The sequence below is a fragment of the Corvus moneduloides genome, chromosome 2 (assembly GCF_009650955.1).
Source record: "Corvus moneduloides isolate bCorMon1 chromosome 2, bCorMon1.pri, whole genome shotgun sequence".
NCBI classification, from domain to species: Eukaryota; Metazoa; Chordata; class Aves; order Passeriformes; family Corvidae; genus Corvus; species Corvus moneduloides.
In genome coordinates, this window is record NC_045477.1 from 19,282,665 (window position 1) to 19,306,743 (window position 24,079).

A 24,079-nucleotide genomic window follows, 5' to 3' on the forward strand; every position below is an offset into this window, starting at 1 on the left:
TCTAACACCCGACACTGCGGCATGGCAGCTGCTCACTGCTGCAGGTGCTCACACACTGTGGTTACATATGCTTTCAGAGGTGTTCCTGCAACAGTAACACAGTATCCTGAGGACAACCTACAGCACAATGCAAGGGCAGGAAAAAACAAGATGTGACGGTATGTGACTACACAAAGCAAAGTGCACAGCCTAAGAGTAAGCTAAGCATGCACAAGTGCTGTTACTCATTTTGCAAGGGAGCTGCTGCAGCCCTCAGAAGCAGAGCACACAGCCCCTGTGGCAAAAGAAGGTAAATGCACAGAGGCACAGATCATGTTAGTGTGAGTCAATAGCCAGCTTTTAAGCAATACGGAAGTATACTCATCAGCAGAGTTGCACATTGGGATTCCTCCATGTTACATGACCTATCATTACATTAACCTAGCATATCTCTTTCCTTACTACAGCAATGTTAATTTACAAATGATCCCCCAGCACAGGGTATCATAAAAATAAACTGTGCCAGATTTATGTGCTGGAAATCAGCATCAGTCATGGTCCATAAATTGACTTGGGAGACCTCCTTGGCAGCTTGCCTTTTAAAATACATACACCAAGCATGTCACTGCCTGTTACGTACTCTCACAAGTGAGGTTCTATTTTTGTACCAGTATTTGTCCTTTGTAGCAATGAAAATCTGGGGCCTGATTATTATGTACACCAAGGTCACTCTCCCTCACTCTGGCCCAGCTAAGACCCCCAGTAGAAACCTCCAGCAGAGGTACCCATGTGCTTCACACAATGGAGTGCAATGAAGTGGCCTTGGCACAAAATGCAGCTCAGACTTGCAAGTGCTTAACCAGGGCACGCACAAGGTAAATAAAGCTAAGCAGAAGACTTCAAATGAAAACCACGCTGCCAGAAGGATTCCATGTCCCAAGGCTCTATGAAACTACTTAATAAATTAAATTCAGACACTGAGGAAACACATCAAGCAAACCTCCAATTCTTTTCTCCTGGCTATTTGCAAATAAAGTGAGTTGCAAGAGATAACAACAGTTGACAGAGCAGAAAACAGAGAAGCATCTAGCCCATAAGATTTAGGTTTCTGTTTTGACTTCCATTTGCCAAGTCTGAGAGAGATGTGGCAAACTTTCTGCTGGGAGAGTCCTCCCCTGTTGTCATTTCACCTCCTTCGGGATGACTACAAGCTGGCATTTCCAATAGTTGCTGTATGTTTGCTGATCCAGTGTTTTCAGGCCTTATGGAAGGTGCTGCATTGCTCGAGCTACATAATGACATGACGAAAGATGAGATTCAAAGAGAAAGACCCGAGCACAAAGCTCTGCAAAGCATTAGCTCACTTCAACAGAGACAAGAGGAGGACAAGAACTCTCAGAAGAACAAGGAGGAAAAACCACAGCAGAGTGAATCCTTTTGTGCAGTTCTGGTCAATGTTAATGGCAATCAATGAAACCACAACGGTGTGAGCGAAAGCAGAGCTTAGCACAGCCCTTCCACAAGTCCCATCTTGAGGCTTATCATGACAGACAGACTGACTGCAGTATGAAATCACTTCTCACCCAACACAATGCTGCTTAAGCAAGACAACAGCTTCTGCAGAGAGGAACCAGCAGATCTGTTTCTTGTAGGGGTCCTAAGCTTCTAAAAAGCCTTTGAGCATTTGATGTGCAGCCTGAACACAAAGGACTGGGTTCATCAATAGGGCCCAGGAGAAGAACAGTTAACTGAGGCTGTGAATGGTTTCATGAACTGCTGCCTCGAGGAGTTGCTTAGGCAGCCAGCCACCTGTCAAATGGCACCGGCAGAGGCTGTGATGGTTTCAAACTGGCCCAATGATTCCTCACTGAGTTTCCACTGCAGGAGAGGATGTGGTTTCATAGCCAGTAAGTTCCATGAAAGAACAACACTGGATAATTAAGAGCCAAGGAGGACTTCTTGTTTACTCCCATCACAGGTCTGACCATGCTGAACTGATTCAAGAGCCCTCAGTAACCTGCACATTCTCCACCTTGTCTGTATGGATAGCCTACTCAGCAACTGAGAGGACCAACCCAAACTACCCTGGCTTTCCATCACCCAGAGTTGTTCTGCCCCATGCTATTCTGTAGCTCCTTTGCCTTCTACACAGGAAAGCAAAGAGTAAGAATAACAAGTTAGCTTCCCTCAGCCATGTTCAGCATAAAAACTCCATCTCAGAATGTATGAAATTCTCTCCACCATCTTAGGTTTCAGGCCACTGGAAAATGCAAATCAGAGTGCAGTAGCTATTTAAATCTGCTATTATCTGACAAATAGCATCTGATAATTTTCAATCTCAAGGAGCACATGAACCTGTTTACATACAAAAATTGGCAGGTAAGTTTACTGAGAAGGATCATTTTACTAACTGCTAAATAGATTACACTGTCATTTAGGTGAAGACTTAACACTACTAAGCAAGTGGTGTAAAGCACACATTCATAGAAAGCTGGGGAAGAGGAAACACAGGCCAAATTAAACAGTCTGCTATTCACATGCTTTCTGAACAAGCTGTCAGCCACATACTATTTACTTAAGACACCAAGAAGAAAAGAAAACCATACCTGTGTACATTTTCCATGGCTGCTACTTCTGCCAGAGCAGCTAAGCTAAAAAATGCAGACACCGCTGGCATATCTGACGTAATACTATGGTTTTCTTCTGTCTCTGTGTTTCTGGAGCATTCGCTGTTGCAATCTGTTTCTGCACTTGATGATTTTTGAAGAGTACTTTGTGGCAGCTCTTTCGGCTTCTCCTCTGCAAAGAAAGAAAGTTAAGCATGCAGACCTAGCCCATAAATTCACCGCAGCCTATAGATATGCTGACTAGCCTGGTGTTAACAGAACCTTTACCTTTAGGACTTTGATTCTGCCAGTGTCATCTGATTCATGCTACAACCTCTTCTGACCCAAGCTACCGGGTCAGAAGCACGATACTAAGGTTTATAAAGCAGTTTACTGATTTTGCATTCAACTGAATTTGATCTTTTAGGTCAGGCAAGAGAGCTTTTGTGTATACTTTAGATACAGCAGTCCTGAAAGATTATCTTACTGGAGAACTCCAACAAGGACTCTGGCATTAACTGTCATACTATGGAATTCAGTTTTACAAACTAGAACCAGGTGCAGTGTAATTTCTTTGCTAGACTGGAAACAAATTACGAAAGGTAACCATTTTCCATTTCCCTCTGCATCAGCTCACAGTTCTTAGAGTGAAGTATCTAGAGAAAAGACAGATTTGGTCATTCAAACAAAAGAAGTTGGCCATTATGGATTCAGTGATTTCCCAGTTGGTTTGATACCTGTATTTTAAATAATGACCACTCTAAGCAGGTATGAAAACAAGCTAATTTAGAAACACTGCCCTGATAAGTTGCTTGTACTCTCAAACCTTCTCCAACAATTCAGTTTTAATAAAATTTTAACTCCCATTTCCTTACCCAGTGTTCCTGCTGCTGGTGAAACTCTCCCATCTGCTGTTCGGACAAGATGTGTGATCTTCGTTTTCCTTGCTTTCCTTTTCTGGCTGCCAACTAAAGGCTCATGCATCATTGCTGGCTCTGGAGTGTTTAGGGCAGATATAGAAATTTTATTCTTCCAGGCAGACTCACTGGAATTTCTGTCTTCTAATAGTATGGCTGGAAGAGAATAAAAACATAATTTTAGATGTAGAATATTTCAGCCACTAGCTATGCTCATTTACCATTTTGCATCTATCTGCATAAAACCGTTCCTCACAGGTACTTAGAGCACAACCCATGGCAAGATATGACCTGAATGCCACAGATGTTTGCAGGGAAGTAACAGAATCCACCTTAAAGATATACTGAAGGTTCAAGTTTTTATTATTTGCAAAGAAAACTGTGAGATCAGCAGTAGCCCTTGAGTGGGAGCAGGGTATCAGTCTGTATAAAACATTCTGCCACAGAAGGTGTCGGCGAGTGGCTAAGAGACAAAATGTTTTTACAGAATAACAAGCTGATCTTAGCTCACAGACAGACTGACAAGCAGAACTCAGCAGTTCCTGACTAAAACCCAGTCTTATCTCTTCAGTCACTCTACATCAACTCCTCCAAAGGAAATACTGCCTTTTACAAAACAACAAACCTTAAAAACCACCCCAAAAGGAAGCAAATACAAAAACAGAACTGGATCACAGCTAAAAAAAGGAAGTAAGCATGGGATAGAATACCATGACAGAAATACTGCCCACGTGAGGTCAGACAATGAGAAAGGAAGAGTTTAAATCTTTCTCAGCAGCTCCAGTGTTGGTGTTCTGACACAGCTTTTGCCTCGAACTGAACATGATCCCAAATTTTCACTTGACTAAAGAGTTTACTTTGATCCTGTTCACAAAGAAATAGGTCAGACAGCAATCACAAAACATATTTAAGCTTCCAAAGTCTGAGGTCAGTGCCTAGTAGTCAATAGTTTGGAATTTGCATTGATTCAATATACCATTCTGCTGATCCCACAGGGTATCACTAGTCCATAAAGCCAATCTGTGACATCTTTATCCCTCCTGTGATAAAAGTATTATGAAGCCTGCCCCATCTGTGATCACTGTCAGCTAGGGTTAAAAAGAGGCTACAGGTAGCAAATGGAATGCCCAAGTAGTTTTTTACAGATGCCTGTCTAACCTGTTTTGAAATTGGGAACACTCATGATATCTGCACCAAGTCCTTGAGGTATTTTTCCCAGTGCACTGCCATCCTGAATGACTACACATTTTTTCCTAATGCCTGCACCACATCCCCTCGGCTGCATTTTCAACTCATTATTTTCTTTAATACCCTTCAGGTCATACCCTGTCTCTTTGCAATAGTCCATGATGTATTTTCCACAGCTGTTACTGTGTCTACACTTAGCTTACTCTTCCCTCCAGTTTCTTTTAATCTTTCTCCCCATTTTAAAGACTTAAGACACATTTGTCACTTTTTGGGTGGTTTGACCAGCAAAAATTACACACACAGAACTGAAGCCAGAGTGCAAACAACTGCTCTTTCAGAAGGGCTAAGAATTGAACAATTCCAATCTCCTGCACAGAGACTGGTGGTGTCACACAGGAGCACCCAGCCCCAGAAACTCTGCACAACAGCCAAACATTCTGCACGGCCTTTGCCCTCTTTCGTTTTAGTCTGTATTTCTGTTTAGTACTAGTTTTGTAGATTTAATGAGCTTTCTATTCAAAGAAACAGCTAATAAAACCTTTATCTTTTGCTAGCTTCTGTGACTGTTCATTGTGTGAGGATGTGGACTAGATGAAGAGAACAGCTGTAACACATTTTATCTTGTTAGCAGTTGCCCTTTGCTCTTCTGTTTTAATGGGAAGGACCTTTTAATGTTTTATTGTGTAAGAATAAAATCAGATCTAGTATGAACACGTAAAAACATTTGAAACATTCCAAACTTTAGGTTTTTTATGATCTTAATTCACCTATGTTCTCTTGTACAACATTTGCGAACTTGTGCAGGCTCTTTATTTGGAAAAAAGGCACACAGCTTCAATTAGCATTTCTAAGTGCTTAGCTCTAGCTCCCAAGCTTTCCAGAGCAGAGCTTTGCTGTAGAACTGATGTTTTGTAAAGAGCACAAGAGAAAGCACAGGACAAGATTGACCCTGTAACAGTGCAATTAAGTAGAAGCACCAATGACTGCAAATGTGACTTTCAATTAATGCAACTGGGCCAACAGTGAGATGTTCGGATAAGCTTCGTGCATCGAGATCAGGATCTTAATTGGAATGTGTAATTAAATAGGCAGCTTTCTCTCTAGATTTCGTATCTGGGAATTCATATGCGTTGATTATATTTTAATGTAATGGTCTGGTTGTAGTCCAACACTATTTGTTAATTCTGATTTGCTCTAATTAGCACTTTGACACTGCTGTCTAATTCTAGCTTGATTGAGTTTATAATGGTTTTATTCTTAGTACTACAGCTCATTTTTTATGTTTAATAAAAAAATTAAGACATGATTTCAAACAATGAACAACATACAATTAAAAGAAACTTGATTTGGTATGTATTTAATTATGTATGTTGTGTGTCAGGTCACTAGAAATTAACTTGATTGATCAGTACAGCTGAGGGTTCCCTTTTACATTTTTCTTTCTCATATTGTATGAGAAAAAAATAAAGAGAAACAAAAACCTTGAAAGGTAAAATAGGCAATAGCTTGAGACATAAGGAGTGTATGATGTTGACATGTTTGACTAAGAAATACCAGAAGGTAGCTGTAAAAACTCAGATGCAGTAAGTATATTCCCTCTCCATGTTTTTATATTGTTTTATATTCCCTCTCCAAGGTTTTTTTTAATCCTTGAAATGAGACTTGGAAGTTGTCTACCTTCCTTTTCTCCTCTAGCTCTAAAATAAGTTCTTTATCACTTCACCATAACATTGCTGTCATACAGTCTTGAAGAAGGAAGGATTGAAGGTAAACAATGAGTACTTTGTGTGTGGGTGCAGAGTGAATGCAGAAGGGAAGAGCATCCTCTTCTCTAGAAGTCTTAGTGGACACTGGGTTTAGATATCATTTCACTGCTTTCTTTACAGAGTTATTATTCAAGCAGACATAAAACTTAACTTGGAGGAAACCACACAAAACCTTCACTCACAAGACCCTTTGCACTGACTTCTAGAGGAGAAAGGAGTCCGTGTTTCAACAACTCTACATCTAAACTAGGTGCTCCTGCACCTGCTTCAAGAACAACAGCATCCCACTGTTTCAAGTGACAAAAGTATATCCATACAGATGCTCCAAATCAGGACTTGGTTTTGTTCTGCAGGAAGGATAGGGCTTGCCAGGTCTAATTCCCTGTAGTTTTCTTTAATCTATGTGACATCCATTCTGCTTCCACACTGTCCTGCATTCAAGAGCTGTCCCATGAGGAGCTCAGCTAATTTTCAGGGGAACATTGTCTAGACATGATAAGAGGTTCTGCAGTTACTGTGCAGTCCTGCCAACAGGTAGTTTCATGCTCAGCTCTCCACAACAGTGGCATGGGCAGAACTACTGGGCTATTTTTGCAAGCTGAGTTGAGAACATGGCATGAAGGTGTGGACCTTTGGGCATGCCTACACCAGAGTGGCAGAAATGACTCTGAGAGAGATGTATCTGGAGGTCTATGCCAGACGGTTTCCTCAGCTAGGTTTGTAAAGGTTTGCATGGACAGTTCATCCTATTCTGCAGGCATGCAGAGGACCTGTAGTCGTACTTCCCCCATCTCTGTGAACAACAAAAATGAAGTCAATTGAACTGGCTCAGCACACCACAGCTTTTCAGACCAAACCCCAACAAAACACAGATTTGAAAGATTTTCTTTAATGATGCCTGTTGTGAGATACAGCTGCAGAAGTTTAACCACAATTAGTGGAAAACAAATGCTCTGTGAGTGTGAGCGTGCTGGTATCAAGGAGGAAAGGTGGGCTGTAATGCTTTAATAGTCTTTATGAAGTTAAACAGTGAAAAGCTAGCCGGAGCATAGCTTCAAGTCACCAGTGCCTAGGGAACCACTTCATGAAGGAAGTGATGCCAAACAGACTGACCTGGCAGAATTTCCAGCTCTTCTGACAACAGGACACTGCTACAATACTTCTTTGGGGTCAGGCAGCACACAGAGATGCAGCAAGGGCTGTGGACTAACAAGCAGAGATACACAGCAGCAGATGGCCAAACCAGGTGTATGAGACAGCTGCCTGGGTGGGAAGCTCTGCTGCAGGAGCCTATGCTGATCCAGCCCTCCTCCAGCCAGAATGGTTGCCAAAGGCACAGAGCTACTGGCTCCCTCTGGGCTGCAGGCCCCACACGACGGGCCCTGATGTGTGTGGGAGAGCTGCTGCAGGAGCAGAATCAGGGACAGGGCTGCTTCACACATGAGCTGGTGCTGAGACCAGTGTATGTGTTCATCCTCTCTTCTCCCCCTCCTGTGCCAAGGCCACTGCTACAGCTGGCTGCTACACAGACCATGCAAGAGCCCTCAGCATAGCTCACTAAGTGTACCTGCAAAGAGGCAATCACTGTGACTTGGTATTTTAAGTACTGCTTCCTAGGAGAAAGCCTTGTTGGTGTGGCAGAAAAATTCAACTCTCAGATGAGTGTTAACTTCCCTAGACAGGCATCGGTCCAGCTGTGCTTCTGTCAGCCCTCCTAAGGAAAAGATGTCTCTCTTGACACATTCAACTGCATTACTGTGTGCTCTCTGCAGCATTTTACTGGTGTTTTACTGGGCTGTATCCTGCTCTATGAACTGCTGCAAACTCCTCATATGGCGACGTGCGCTGGTGCTGCCATGTACAGTGTGGTCAAAATTCACTCAGATTTTCATACCAGAGACACACGGGACAACACAACTCAACCACATTAAATCTGCCTTTACTGTACTTACTTTCCTTCACTCCTAACAGAGATGTGCACAGGCACACACACTTTTCAAGATGACAAAACATGAAGCCAGCATGACCTCTGCTGACAGCAATCCTTCCAAGTGTCTCCTCTGCAGCTATAAAAACATTCAAGCTCCTTCTTACTGCAAAATTAACTTCATAAAAACCAAAACTGCACATTATGTAGACTTGTGACTCACCATAAGTATAGACTAACCACAAAAAGGAGTCAAAATTTTCATCTATTGTTTGATTCACAAAATGCTGAAATAAATATCTGAATTGAAATGAAGATTCTGGGATTCCCATCTTGAATGCTGCAGAATATGGGACAGCTCAGTCACACGGTTTCGAGCCTGTTGCCTAGGAACTCCTGGATGGAGGATGAAGATCTGTAGGCAGCACATGAGGGCAAGGCTGCCCAGCACCTACTGAGGCCATACCCACACTGCACTTTGCTGATCAACACTTTGCTTTCAGTCACTACAGGGTACACTTCAGAGTAGGCAAGACCCCAGATTTTCTCCCCTCTGTAACTCAGGGGAAAATGCAGTTCCCCACCAATATACAGACATCCATTGCCTTTCCTCTGATGATTACATGTGGGCTGTGTAAGGCTCCTAAGTTCCTCATGTCTTGCTGTAGTCTTGGGAGGAACTTAGCAAGCTGGCTCTGCCCCAAATGCACAGACACATCTTTAATGTTTAGACACTATGACATTATTCACATAACATTTAACTTCCAAGGACATGCCTCTGTGTTGTGCTGGAAAAAATCCAGGGTACTCAACACTTGCCAGGCTTGAATCTTTGATCATAGTGCACACTTCACTTTGCATCAAAACAGGCTGGCTTCTTTTAAACAAATGCAGGGTTTGACATTTTGTTTACCCACACTTTTATCTGTAGATTTTAAACTATTTATATTTTTTACTCTTTATTTAATCATCTACTAAACACTTTCTATTTATTTTCCCACCGGAGAATTTAAACACTCATTTTTAAAAATAATTTGTCTACATGGTCTATTAATAATTCAGGAACAAAATCTGAATGACACCCAATAAAAGCAATGCTAATGTATGATGCTTTTTTTACATGGAACATGGAAGCAAGATAGTTACTTCTCATAAGCAACTCCCACAACATATTTGTTGTACAAAAAGAACAAGACAAAGTAATTTCAAATTATTTGCATCAGGGAATGCAGAAGAGCAGGCAGAGCCTATGTGGGCAAATAGTGCACGTGCATCACAGAGGACAGAAAACACAGCACCAGGAAAGGAGAGGAAATTACATGGCCAAGTCTTAGGGAAAGATATTAACCATAAAAGTAGCTGGGGAAACTGGAGATGGGAAGAGCAATTTTATTATCTTAGAGATGAACACGGATGGGGGAAAAAACAGACAAAATTAATGGAGTTAAGTAAGGAAAACCAGAGAGGCTCTTCTACACAACAGGAATGTAGAAGAGAACACCATTGTGGAACAGCTAAGGAACAGCCTGGACATGACTTGAATAGTGTGGGCAACATGATGACAAAAGGGCCCAGGGAAGCAGGCTAAGGTATAATCCTGTACATACTGTACACTTGAAAATGCCCCTCAGAGTTGTGAGTATGTAGCATGCAGGATTACAATACTGTAACAAGAAAAAGACTTTGGAGAGCTAACAGCGGATAGCGGGCAGAGAAGCTCCAGAACATAACTTGAAAAACTGCAGAAGGTATTTTCAATATGAAGCAAACAGAAAGTTGGTTAAGATTTCTACAGAGGCAGGGTTGGAGGTTGGTATTTCTGAGATCTGGTGCAGAAACAAGCACTTACATCCCGACCAGGCTCTTACACCTTGACCAGCTGCAGTCTGCAAAGTTCCAGATGGCAAGAAATCACAGGGAACAGGAGATAGGGACATGCATAAATGCTCTGGCAAAATAATATGGTCACTGATACAGAAGGATGCAGATAAGGACAACCAAAGGACAACATAGCTATGACCTGTGGAAGATAAAGTTTTCAGGGCCAACTGCAGAACTGCCTTTGCTTTGTCAGCTCTGCTGCATGGCACCTGGAGCAGGGAAACTAATTAAAGGGAGATGCCAAGTAAAAAGAAAACAGCATCATACTGGAGTAAGGTAGTATCAACTGGAGCCAGGAGGCAATGGAATCACAGCAGACAGGGAAAATAAGGAGCCAAAGCGATCAAAGACTAGAGAGCTGAGCTGTCTCTGTCTAGAAGCATTTCCCCAAGACTGAACTGAGAAAGAAGGCAGCCGAAAACCTTAATTAAGCAATGCACCAGTACCTGTGTCCGGAACATTAAGCTTCTTTCTGTGCTTAAATTTGCTGACAATTTTGTGGAACAAGTTCTTTTTCTGAGACTGGAATGAACCTACAGACAACATTAATAATACATACTTTCAATTAGAACCTTGAAAAAGAGTGCAACAGTCACAGTATGTACTGTACAACTTCCCCTTCCTATAATACAAGTTGCCATTTCACAGGGAAGCACAAAACCTGACCTTCTGCCAGAGGGGACTCTGGAGGCTTTCAGCAAGCTGTACTTCAACCCACCACCTCCCAGTGTTTAAGTGCATACAATGCATTTTAGGGAACAAAGCCTTTGCGAAAGCTTAGCCATACAACAGAACATGGGGGTTTCTTGCTTGTTTAAAGATATACTCTCTTTTGCACGTATATTGGGCCTGGCAGGGAGTAAACTTCACTCATAGCAGCCTGGATAGTGCTGTGTTTTAGATCAGTGACCAAAACAGTGCTGGTAACACACCAATGGTTTAGTTACTGCTCAGCACTGTTTACACAGCATCAAGATCTCTCTTTCTCACTCTGGCACCCCAGCAAGTAGGCTGAGGGTGTTCCAAGAGGTTGGGAGGGGACACAGTTGGGACAGCTGACGCACACTGGCCAGGAGGTATTTCACACCATACTCAGCACAAAACTGGGGAAATCTTTTTTTAAGTTGTCCATTGCTCGGGTACTGGCTGGGCATCGGTTTGTTAGTGATGAGTGCTGCCTTTTGCATTACTTGTTCCCTCCCTCCAACTTAGGAAAGCGTCTTCATTTTGACCCAGGAAGTATTTTTCCTTGCTTTTGCCCTTCTTCTCTCCCACATCCCACTGTGGGAGCGAGCAACAGGGTGGGAACTTACCTACCTGCCAGGGCCAACCCACCACAAGATGCAAGAGCTATCACTGACTTTCTGGTGACCAGAGATGAGATATAGTAAGTGGAAAAGTAAAAGCTTCCAGAGAAGGAAGGTGAGGCTATGTCCAGCTCATGGTATCATTCCTACTTTACCAGCAGAGTCTTTGCAAGGAGCAGTCAGAAGACATCTTGTGTGACACTGGACCACAAAATATGCCACTATCAGAGGTCATCAAGAAGTCAGTCTTTGCCTCATTAGGGGAGCTGTCAGTGATATAACAGCAACACAGGTGTAAGAGATGCATAATCTCCACACTGAAAAGCCATTTTTAGGGATTTTACAGAAACTCCACTTCAAAATCTCATGTCCAAAGACACAGTGGAGAAGCAAGTCTTCAGGCCAGTTCAGAACAGACCAGCCCAAACAAAAACGAGATGCTGTGCATCTGACAAGACTTACAAACTAACAAGAGTGTGTCCTTCCCATCTCCATCTCACCTGGAAGATGATTCTACCCACCACAGATACTGGCCTTTTCACTCCTCCTCATCCTTAAAAGGAACCAGACACATACATTGGCTACTGGGACACAACTGCAACCATACAGAAACGTGCAATCAGGGTATGTCTACATTACACATCTGCAATTTGCCGTCTCAGACTCCATATGTGAGGAAAGGAGGAGTAAAGTGTGTAGCACATGGAAGAAGTATTTAGTCTTATGAGGTAAAGGCCATTCACAGACACTAGGCTGTCTGATCAATACTGAACACTACTGAGAGAAAGCTAAAATCCAGCCAGAGGCAGGCATAGAAACCCTAACATCTTGGCACATGTTGGCTTTGTGGCTTACTGCTACTTCTTTTTTAATATGGAAAAAAATCAAAACTTTGGAAGAAGATTAATAAACTTCCAAAACTCTGGAAGTCAAACAACAAACCAAATAAAAGTCCAAGCAAGAGATCATCTTAGGCAACACCAGCTTGAATCTGAACAGCTTCCCAAGTATCTGTATAGAAAATACCAGAAAGTACAATAGAAGGGTCCATAGTCACTCAAACTTACTGAAGTGTTGTTACAACAGCTTCCCAAGTATCACAGAGAACTAGTCTAGTGTCAGTGCAATAAAAATGTAATAAAAGGAATGAAAAGGCTCAGAGAGCTCAAGCAAAAGCCTAAATGAAATAACTGAGCTTTTCTTGAGACTAAGCCCAAATATGTCATCCACACTAACAGAAACAAGTCTTCCCACCAGTTCCACAAGAAGACTGAGAGGCACATAACTACATGATTCTTGTGACATTTTTACTATTATTTTTTACTTAGCAGATCAGTGATTTTTGCAGGTGCTTGGAAAAAACAACATATTACATATCACCCCGTCTCAATTTCTACAGCTCAATCTGCAGCTTACAAACCATTTCAATCACTGTCCCAGACAATCAGCCAGTGTCAGCAACTCTAAGAAGAATAACTGAGATTAGAAACTCAGGGAAAGATGACAAGCATTGCACAGAGGAGGAAACCTGTGTCTTTCATCTCTTTTTCCCCCATCCAAAGGGGCCTTTGTCATCAGCCTCTTTCTGCGGCATGCCACTTTCCCAGATGGAAAATCCAAGGACATTGACTTTGGTGGGGCCAAAAGAAAAGCTGCCTTTCACTAAGGAAAGTTCCTATTTCTTTCCCTTTTAGCTGTTACTCCTGTGAGACAGTGCCCAGTGACACTTAGAATACCCTTTGGCCATAAATGCGTTGAAAGAGAACATCAGCTAATACCTCAATAAGTCAACATACTTGGACCTGAGAATGTAACTTCTGACTCCATGAGAAACTTCATCCACACACTCTGCCTTACCAGCGTAGGCACAGTCACTGTGCAGGAGCTGACAGGATGCCTGGCTGGGCTGGACCTGTTTCATGGGGACAACAGGCAAGTATTCCAAGACTTTGAACAAATGCCACTTGTGAACATTCAATCCAGAGACAATCCATGACTGAAATAACTAACCTAAAAGTCTTGCTGTTAGGCAATGGATCCGGGATGTGATTTCCTATAGAAAGCTGAAAAAACCTTTTACTGTTAGTTTACTTGTTATTGTTACACAGCCATCTGCTCATCTTGCACTGTTGGAAATATTCTACATGGCTCTGCCTCTCCCTGGCACTTCAGCAATTGCCACAGGATTTAATCCCTGGCTTGTCCATTGTGCTCACTGAGCACAGCAGGGACTCCTCCTGGGAATACTTGCTATGGCCAGTGGCAGCTGCTCGGGGAAGCAGCAGGCAAGAAAATGAACCATATCTGCATTTCCTCCAAATTTCTGGGGATAGGCCTCCTTTGCTCCCAAAAGGTCCCTGTTTTAACGGATCTGATCAAAGAGAGGACGTTTCAACAAGATCCTAACAAAATCAGGACAAACAGCCTCTGCATTTCTGCATCTCCCAGAGGAAGGTGCTGTATTTTTAGGTCATGATCCTTGGAAAATTACAGCACGCAATCTCCAAGCATCTGAATGCTTTGAACCGAGCCAAAAAGAACCCCAGATCTAAGACCAAGAGGAATGCCACAAAGCAGCATGCGTTTTAAGCTGATGCTTTATTTCTAGTCCTAGAGGCCACAGACAAAAAAAGCCCTGTAGACAATCTCTTCCCCAAATAAAACTACATTGTGCATTCCCCTCTTTGCCTTCCCAAAACGAAAGCTTTAGTGCAGTGCTTGGTGTATAAGTGAGCATTTCTTCACAGTACAAGGCAGAAATAATGACTCTGCCTGTTGCTCACTTTTGGATACAAGCAGATTAGTGACTCACTGCAGACAGCTGACTTCTGCGTGGTGGGATATTTTGGCACATATGCCATTGGAAAGACAAAAAAAAAGAAACAGTCACAGCTCCAGTAAATGTTGGAGCAGGCCATCTGCACAGATTCAGTATAGCTGTATTCTTCAGCCATTTTGTGACATTATTATTGTATACGCACATTCCCAGTTCAAAATGCTTGATGTGAATTTTGTCAAAGCTTTATGGCTTGATTTAGTCCTGCTCCCATTGAAGAAAGACCCCCATTAATTTCAGTGTGAGCAGAATTTAGACAATTTGGAAACTCCGGGGAAAAAAAAATGCCTCTCATTTAAGAAAAGGTTCAAATTTTTCTTCATACATGCGGATCTGTAACAGCTTTTGTGTTACAGGGTTCTTCAGGTGTTTTTATATGAAAGAACTGGCTGAAGTGTGGACTGGAAATGACAAGCACAACAGAAGTAGTCAGTGGCCACTGCCCTACTGATTCTTCGCCTAGGAGTAGGAAAACATCCTGACAAACCTGGGTGTGTTCTCAGGCAGCATATCAAGCTTGTTGCAGGCATAGACTAATGACATTTGACAGAAAATCAATCCAGCACCATTTACTCCAAAAGATAACTTATTAAAGCATACAGTTACAGTTGGGGTGGGGTGCAGAGAAATACCCTAAACACAACAAACAAAAACATTTCTCCATTTTTATTCACCTAACATCCTGAGGAAGGTTCAGTGTGCAACACTCCAACATATTTTCTAAATTTTACATGTTTAGTAGACACTGATCTGTAGACTTCAAAAATCAAGTGGTTATCCATGCTGAGTGAAAATGTGTGGATAGTTTATGATCCTGCACATGCTTATTCAAAAATCAGGGCATCATTTCAAAGAGTGCTTACCTAAACCTAACCCTACTGATTATTATCACTTGGAAACACCCAGAGGCCCCAAACACTTGTAGACACTGCTTGTGCTGCACATCTCTTCTAATTAACTGACAGAGACACACCCAAGGAAAAGCCACATAGCAGAAGCAACTCCACACAACACAGTATCACAGAGCAGTGCAAAGTTAAGGTCTCCCACATCCCAACACAGTCACACCCATAAGACTGTATTGATATTGACCCTTCATGGCTCATGCTCATCACATTGCATAAGATGCTACTGTTGTTTAATTCTGAAGGTGTAAAAAACCAGGACAATTCAAAAAACCCAAAACCATTCCAAACCAAGCTCTATTATTTTGCATGATATGCCAGTTTCATTTCTTGCAATACCTGCAGTAGCCGAGCACACAGGCCTGCTCATGCTATGTTTTTGGAGGCCAGGGTTCTCTAGGAGTCTTTATATTCCTCACACTTCACAGGCCAAGAGCATGATGAGGCTCAATACCCTGTCAGTGCATCACAAATTAAATTGAGGATTCAGCTTAATAAATGTTTGGCTCAGCTGGAACAGACCTTACTAAGCTAGTAAGCCCGCTTGTATACACTTTAGGTCAGATCATTTCAAATCCACAACTCACATCCTAATTTGACACATCCTAAGAAAATAAAACACATTTAAAATTGACCTGCTGCCATGAAATATTTACTTTTTAGCAATCTTTTTTTTCCAGAAGAAAAATGTTTTGTTGGAAAGTTTTTCAAGTACCTCTCGAGAGCTGACTGAACCTTGCTCTTCAGGGGGTTGGAATGACTGACACAAGCGGTCAGCTTGCCCAGCTAAAGTGTGTGAATTCAACATTTGCTGGAATTAGGAGCAGGTATCACTAGCTCTGCTTGGATTTAGTTTGGGGCTGTGGTTAGATGTTCACTACAGAAAGAGGAGAGTTACTATCAGATATTCCTGCCCTGGGGCTGCTTGTTGCAACCCCACAGCTCAGTTGGTGGAAAAGTTCATGTGACTGTTTACCATCTGCTCAGTGCAAAGTCAGCTGGCTTAATTTAAAGAGCCCTTATTGTCAGCCAGAGGCAAATGCTCCACGACTGTCCCCACAGGGCTGTACCAAAACTACTCATATCAGGCTTGTAACCTGCCTGCAGTTATGTTTTTGACCTTCCCTTGAGACAAGGCCGAATATATTCCAAAGCTCTATAAGTGATGCTATCAAAGATAAAAAATTAAACTCTCCTGTATGAGCCCACCCAAAAGCAGAATGCAGTTCTGGGCTACCTGGCTTGAGGCAGAATTCTAGTCCACCATTCCCAAACAACACAGGGCCTGCAGAACTTTAAAACATACAAACACTTGAACAGGTAAATACGAACAGGCAGCGAGAAACCCAATGAGCTGCTACTCCAACTTCAATTGCTAGATCACTGTAGTTGAGGAGATTTTCTTCCGAACAGATGTTGCTTAATTAACCAGTGTGTTATCATACTGTAAAGCAATTCATTCATGCTCATTTAAGAAGTTCTGTCAAATACATACATAAAACAAAATTAAAGGCAGCTGAAATTTAGAAGTAGCTCGGTATGAGCACAAGTCTAATTTTGCAAAGTGGCTGTTCCACATCTAATTACAGAAATCAATACCAAAATTGGCATGCACTAGAAAAGAACAGCTGCTCAATCCTGCACACTCTAATGTGATTATTTGTGAAGCATTCAAAAGGCATAGATCTAATCCAGGGTCACCTGGCTAAAACAGCCGCATTAGATCTTAAAACCTGTCAGTCAGTGGAACTACCACTGTTGCAGAAAAGGAAACCAACTTCACATTGCAAGCTGTGCCTGATGAGGATCCTCTTGAGCATCCTTTCGTCTTCCGGAATTACTGGTAGATCATGCCTTCATTTTGTGATGCTTCTATACTGTACGTATGCATCAGTATTTCTGCCACAGTATAAAAGTTGTTTTACCTTACCACATTGTCACTTCTCTACCATCTCTGTGTTACAGGTTGTCTGTATAAAGAAATAGCCAAGCGTGTCATGAGTTTCTCCCTCCAGGAGCCTCAGCAATGGAGCTGGGTATGGAATTGGTTTTCACATCCTCTAGCTTTCTTTTTATCACATCAGGACATTTTTGCTCAAAACTTATGACAGTTATATTCTTGATAGAAGAAAAATTACAAAAGTTTCCTTCAGACATCTCTGTTATCTTATGTTTTAACTTACAGATCCTAAAATTACAGTGAAATGAGAACTGGCATAAAACTAAGCTTAGAAAAATGTCAAAATGCAACCTTTGATCATCTGCCCTTTTTTCCCCATTTTCTCCTGGGAAAGCTTGTCAAATTCACTTACCTCACAAATATTCATGTTTTTGGAAAACTTTCTTGCTACAGAAATACATTTCGTGTACAAACTCTACCCAGTTCTACTTATCATTAAAATCAGGAATCAGGAGTACAGCCTGAAAACTAATCCAGGTGAGAACCAACTAACTTCAGTGCTAGGAAATTTCTTCTTTGACTTCAGACTTTTCACAGGTAACAGTAAAGTAAGGATGTATAAATTCCTGAGCTTGTCACAGCACTGCTGTTGTTTAAGAATGTACTGCACATGGCAATTTACCTTTGTTGGATTTTGGTAGTTCACATGAGCCGCTTCCAACCTTTCGCTTTTTCCTCGAAACAGCTGAATTTTTCCTGTCAAAGGTAATAGGACTGTATTGAGGGAGGCTGTTGAATTTCTTTGCAAATTCTTCTTCCAATTTTGCTAAGCTAAATGGGAAACAAAACCATTCAAATTAAATGTAACTCTGTCAGGAGAAAAAACGATACTGTTTAAGAGTGTGCGTGTGTACACACACACCCTTCTACACAGTGAGGAAAAACATTTAAGTGCACACACTGTAAACAGCAAACCAGTATATATTAATTTTGGAATGAGAATGTACATTTCTGCTTCTGCATTTGTAACAGTACAAATTGATTACCTTAGTAGCATATGTTAAAATTAGAAAAAAAATAATGTCATACTGGTGACATTTAGCTCTGTTTGCTGCACAAATTCATACAAGAGATTTGTCTGTTCTGTGGGGGGAATGAATAAAGACAGTAAAACCAGTAAATAAACCAATAAAATAACTTCACATAGAAGTTCTTACACCAGAATGAAAACAGCATTTCAAACCAGAAGAAGAATGTCAAACTAATCAGTCTTCTGTGGATATTCTGAAACATGAAGCTTTGGGGTGGAAATTAGTTTTGTATTTGTTCTGGGTGATTAGATTTTCTCCCCTCATATTTTATTTGCTGTGAGATGAAAAATGCAACTAGCTTATGCTTTCATGAAACCCAATGCGCCTCATACTTCAGCTCAACCTGAATGACTGTCAGCAGATTAACTACAACTCAAGAAATCCACAGACAAGGTATGATTGTTCCTAACAGCCAGAAGAAAACAAAGCACTCGAAGATGATGGCACAGCATTTCTGGCTGTAATGTCTACACTGGCTTGCATAAGCACTCTGTTCCTGCAAATTTTTCCAGCCAGGCAGGAGTAGAAGTAGGAATTGTGTTTTAGTAAAAGGCAGTGCACACAGTTAGGCAGGTTATAAATAGCACTGTCAGCGGTGGGGGAACAATGACATTTTCTACTTGTTTTTAATTCTCCTTGCTATGAAAAACCTCAGCTTGACAGAAGTTGGCGTGACTGTTGGAAGGATGACCCTTATACACTTGGAAATATCACAAGAAACATGGTGCTTCTCTCTGCTTTCTGAAGCAGCACTTCAAACAAACTGCATTCTGAAAGCTTTGGTACACAGAATGATACCTCATTTTATCTCTGTAATTATTACTTCTCTCAGTAAGCAGTTTGCCATCTTAAAATACAGCCCTGGCTCTTTGCAGACCAGGTGCATGGTGGGGTTTGTTTGTTTGTTTGTGTACACACGTTTTATTTTGGTGTTAAATCACAAAGGTATCTGACATCAGTAGTGCTTGGTACTGCTACCTTTATCTCTTCCACATGGATGTTCCCTGACAACCACAAAACCATCCAATTTTCTGCTCTGACAGCTGTCATGCAATGCCATCCTCTGACTCAGCTCCTCTCCCACTGCCTGTTCCCACTTGCCTCATCTCCTGCCCCGAGGGCATGTGAGGGGCTGCAGCTCTAACTGGGAAGGCCCCACCTCATTTGACAGTAGATGAGCTGCCATCCTGGCTAGTAATTTATAACTTTTGTGACATGCAGGCACTGGGGAGTGCTGCCATCTCTACATCAGCGATTAATTATTTAAAAAAATAAAACCCATCCACACTGTCATGAATTTTCAGAGGCTCTCAGAAGCCTGGTTAGACACATGTAGCTGAGCTGAGGTGTTCATGCTGCAGAGCCTAGTCCTGCCAGGAGATACATGCAGGTAGAGCACTGCTTGGCAAAGGAGTTGGCTGTACATGGGGAAAGCAGATCTGACCTCGACCATCAGGGAAAGGCAGGCAGCTACTGATGGGGAAGGTAAGGGGACACAGGGAAAATGACATAATTCTGAAGGGGTGTCCTCACCCCTTCACCAACACATACAAAATGAGGCTGAAATGTGATGCTGAAGGGAGCAGAGGGAGTTAAGCAGAGCAGGTAGAGGTAAAACCGGCTCTCCAAGTAGCCAGAAGATGAGGTAATACAATGAGCAGGGATACTGGATACCTTCTCCAGCACTTGTGCTTCACACATTCTTAATTCTGCCTTTACAGAGTTCACTAAATAATATTCATTAATGATGCAACTGAATAAAGATGAGAGATTGGAAAATACGCATTTCCTCATCCAGCCAGCTAATAAGGGTAGAACAGTGCTGAATGAATGATTTAGACAATTTTCCTAGCTACTTTGAATAAATAATTTACAACTACTTTTTTTTCTATGCTGCAAGATGGGATCAGCTTTCCCACCATTATGTGTGAAAAGTTGTAGTCTTCAAACTTAAACTCAAAAATATTTCCAAAATTTATACAAAGCTCTAAAAATACAAAGTGTTCCATTTTTTCTTGACTAATTTTTCTTGACTATCCCGTAAACAAGACTTGGGGATTCCCACTGATTTAGTATCTTTGCTGAAAATGAGCTGCAACTAGATGTCAGATAGACTAGGTTATAAAAAGGGTTACTGCAAACCTGCAAAACCAAACACACTGTAATTTTAAGCAAGAAATATGGAAAAACTCCCCCTTTTAAATTCATTTTCCCATCTGCAAGAATTTGCAAATATGAATGGCTACCCAGATTTAACTACTGCACTTGCAGCTAAATAAATCTGTAATACTCTGACAAAAATCATTACTTGTATACTAGAAAAGTAATTCTGTACAGCCTTGCTAAATTTTGATGCATCTATACTCATTAATTGTTTTTAAGATAGATTGAATTTCTTCATGGTGGACATAAACAGTTTGAATATCTTTTCTCTACAATGGAAAAATGATGTATTTATCATAATTATTTGCCAATATAAGAACATTGTTTACTATTCCTCTGTAAGCAGTCTCTCCAAGTGGGCAAAGAGATCTGTTCTTTCTAGTCTAATTTGGTTTATGATGACTGAACACCTACACAGAACTTTAAATACTGCTTGCAAAGTACTCTGAAAATGTAAGTAACCCTCTTCACCACTTTTTGAGCAGGTAAATACTATGTGGTTTGTTCAGAATTGAGCATATAACATCATTCAAAATCATTTACAGTGGTGTAAACCAGGAAAGATCTCAAAGGAATTACTTTGCTATATAAAAGACAGGTATTTAGAGCATGACTCAGTCCAACAGGGTTTTTAATTTTAGGAATTGTGATTATTTTGGGTGGTAGATGCAGTTCACTTAGCCACAGTGAGGAGGACTCACTCTTAAAATATTAGGCTGACCTAACTAAAACATCAAACAGAGTTAAGCCACAACTTACCCAAAAACAAACTCTTCCTTTGGCTTAGTCTTTTTCAGTTTTTTGTTCCCACTTGTGGAAAAGGCCCAGATTTCTTCATTCCAGCATCCTTCATGATCTGAGGAATTGCCTTTTCCTGAGCTTCTTTTTCCTGTGATGAGGGCAGAAAATTGTTTCTCATCTTTAGAAAAACGTCCCAAGACAAAGTAGACTCAGAAGAAACTTGTGTACCCAGTCAGTACTGCAACTTATGAAGTCTGACCTTCTTGAAGGCAGTTAAAAAACATTTTTCATTTTAAGCTGGGCAATGATGATATTAACAACTATTCTGCATCCCCTGTCCTGTCTTTTCCTGGACTACCTCGAAAGTCAGGATGTCTTCAGGTGTAACGAAGGAGAAAGAGATGAAGAGATATACAGTAATAAGCTTCCCTAGATTACAAACATCTTTTATCTTTTCTGACTGTTCTAATTACGCATATAAATCTACCAGTTGGAAAAATACATTTCCAGACATCTCACTGAAAGCTTCCAGAAATTATCTCAAATTTGTCCTTTCACAAGATAAAGGGTTCTCACTTACCGCCTACAGCAAAACTAACAACCAAAGCACAACCAGAGCACATTTGCTTCTTGCAGGATTGAGAACTATGCTCACAACCACAAGAGCTGTTTATATAGAAACAAGGTAATTGTTTGGGGTTACATACATCACAAGTCCTGCACACATCTATCAGCAGGCTGACAAATTAAGCAACAAAGCCTTCAGTCAAGAAGTTAAAACTCAAATCATGAAAGACAAAAACAGAGCATTTAAGAGTCTGTGAGGTAAGCAGGAACACAGATCACAAGACTTCACAAGACCTGCCCCGGAACACGGAGTCCACTCCACCTGTCCCTAACATCTCGGGTGGCCAGGCACAACATTCCCATCACACACTGCTCAAACCCCAGCTTAAACATGGACTTTTGCTTTTCCTCCCATCCCAGGAAGGCTTTTGCAGTTCCTGCTGTAAACAAAACACTCAAAGCCACCCACCTCTGTCCACGTTAGCGCGCAGAGATGTGAGCATGCCCTCTGACACCAGAGTTTTATAAAGAGCACCTTTGCAAGATCTCTCTGATTTCCTGGAGCCACAGGTTTCTATCTTTTTTACACAGTCACTGTCCTCAGTTTTGACCTGTTCTGGTAAGCTTTGGGGTACCACCTCCTCTGTTGGGGTCAGTGGTTCCACTTTAACGTTATCAGAAGTCTCACATGGAACTTCCTTCCTGGCTCCAATACTAAGGAAATCGGGAGGCTTTGATTCTTTGGTGGTCTCCATCAGTTTCTCCTTTGATGTCTTCTTCTCTTTCGATTTCACTTTTTTCTTTGGTGATTTTGTATCCAACACGCTTCCCTTCACATTTGAGACAGGGCGGTTTTTTTTGCGGGGAGTATCCGCGAGTCTCTCAGCACCCCAGTCCCCCTTGGCCACAGCTTCAATTGTGTACATTACACTTTCAATGTCCGACTCAGAGGACTGCCTCTTTTTACAAGATTTCTTGGGGGTGGATTTTTCATTTGTGTGCCGGTCCAACTTGTTTTTTTTCTTTTTCTTCTTTATCTTTTCCGGCTTTAGCCCAAGGATAGTCATGTCATCCATGAAAAGCTCTGGAGAACGGCACATGTGATCCTTTGTGTTATCCTTTCTCTCAAAAGGACTGTTTTCCATTGCAAGACTAGTAAAATCTCTGCATTTTGCAGTTTCTGATTCCTCAGCTTTTGTTTCATCCAGGTTTTGCATTTTCTCTATCTCTGATTGTTCTACTTTTCCTTTACTGGAGTCCTTCACTGTTGTTTTCTCCAGTTCTACTTCCATGTCCTCTGAAACTTCCCCTCCCTCATCTTCCAGTGTTTCCACTTTTGTTTTCCCAGGTTCTTTCACTTTTACTCCTTCTGAAGCAAGGCACATCTAAAGTAAGTTTAAAAACAGTCCCATGAAACAAACATCAGCTGTCAACAATACTTACTTATACTAACAGGAGCATTAAACAGGGAATCAATCTCTCTGGCATTTTCGTTTAGGAAAGCAAACTGTGCTACAGGACAGTACTGAAAAACAGGCTGAAGCCCTGCTGAAACCAATGCAATGGGATGAGGGCTAAGTGCTAGAATAACACTGGTGGGGTTCGATTCCTCTAATAGAAAAAGACTCCAACTGATCTCAGTGGTGTTTCCTTAAAGTGTCTTTATATAATCTGGAAACCCACTGCTAGACAGATTTTCGGAATATCCTAAATGCAACAGAACAGAGTTATCTCTGACTATTGCCACAGACATGCTACTTGAAATCTCACATCCATTCCCCTTTCAACTTTCAAATGTCCCTAATACAATTCCTTTCTCCATTTTCCAAATGGCCTGGAAGGAGGGAGAGAAAAAACGTTTACTGAATCTCACTAACTGAGATCATTTTCTTTTACTTGAATGTAAGAAATAATTTGGAAGGTAGTACAAAAGCCTTCCAAATCTTTCTTCTCCTGTCACAGACTTATTTTGCAAAGAACTGCAAAGCAGCAGTGGTTGCCATGGTTATCTCCTCCTGGAGATAACACTAATGGAAACCAAAATCCTTATACTATCTGAGGAACATCGATATTCAAAAAAAGAGCTGTCAGAAGGTCCTCAAACTGCCACGTTCCTGCAGCACTGACTTGGGAGATTCTCTGTTTTGGATCACCTGTAAGCCATGCTTACACCTCTACAGAAGGTAGTCCTTCATGGCACCAACCAGCTGCCCTTGGCAAGACATGCTTTGTTCTTACTGTCCCCTCTCAAAGCCCCCAAGCTGAATTCCCAGTGCTGTTTTGTTTCTAGAACAAATGTCAACCA

The 24,079-nt window shown here is 41.5% G+C and overlaps 1 protein-coding gene across 21 annotated transcripts in view; it reads right to left on the reverse strand.

The window, feature by feature from the left end:
• BBX (BBX high mobility group box domain containing) overlaps positions 1-24,079 on the reverse strand; it is a 153,158-nt gene that overhangs the window by 18,267 nt on the left and 110,812 nt on the right. For 17 of the 21 annotated variants that reach the window (XM_032098345.1, XM_032098353.1, XM_032098351.1 and 14 more), the window contains 6 exons: positions 22,244-23,159; positions 21,226-21,355; positions 17,895-18,043; positions 10,711-10,797; positions 3,461-3,658; positions 2,586-2,778 (listed from right to left, as the gene is read on the reverse strand). In XM_032098345.1, the coding sequence (XP_031954236.1) occupies positions 2,586-2,778; positions 3,461-3,658; positions 10,711-10,797; positions 17,895-18,043; positions 21,226-21,355; positions 22,244-23,159 (1,673 nt within the window). The remainder of the gene's footprint in view (positions 1-2,585; positions 2,779-3,460; positions 3,659-10,710; positions 10,798-17,894; positions 18,044-21,225; positions 21,356-22,243; positions 23,160-24,079) is intronic. The other 4 variants (XM_032098349.1, XM_032098338.1, XM_032098335.1 and 1 more) reach the window with 3 other exon arrangements.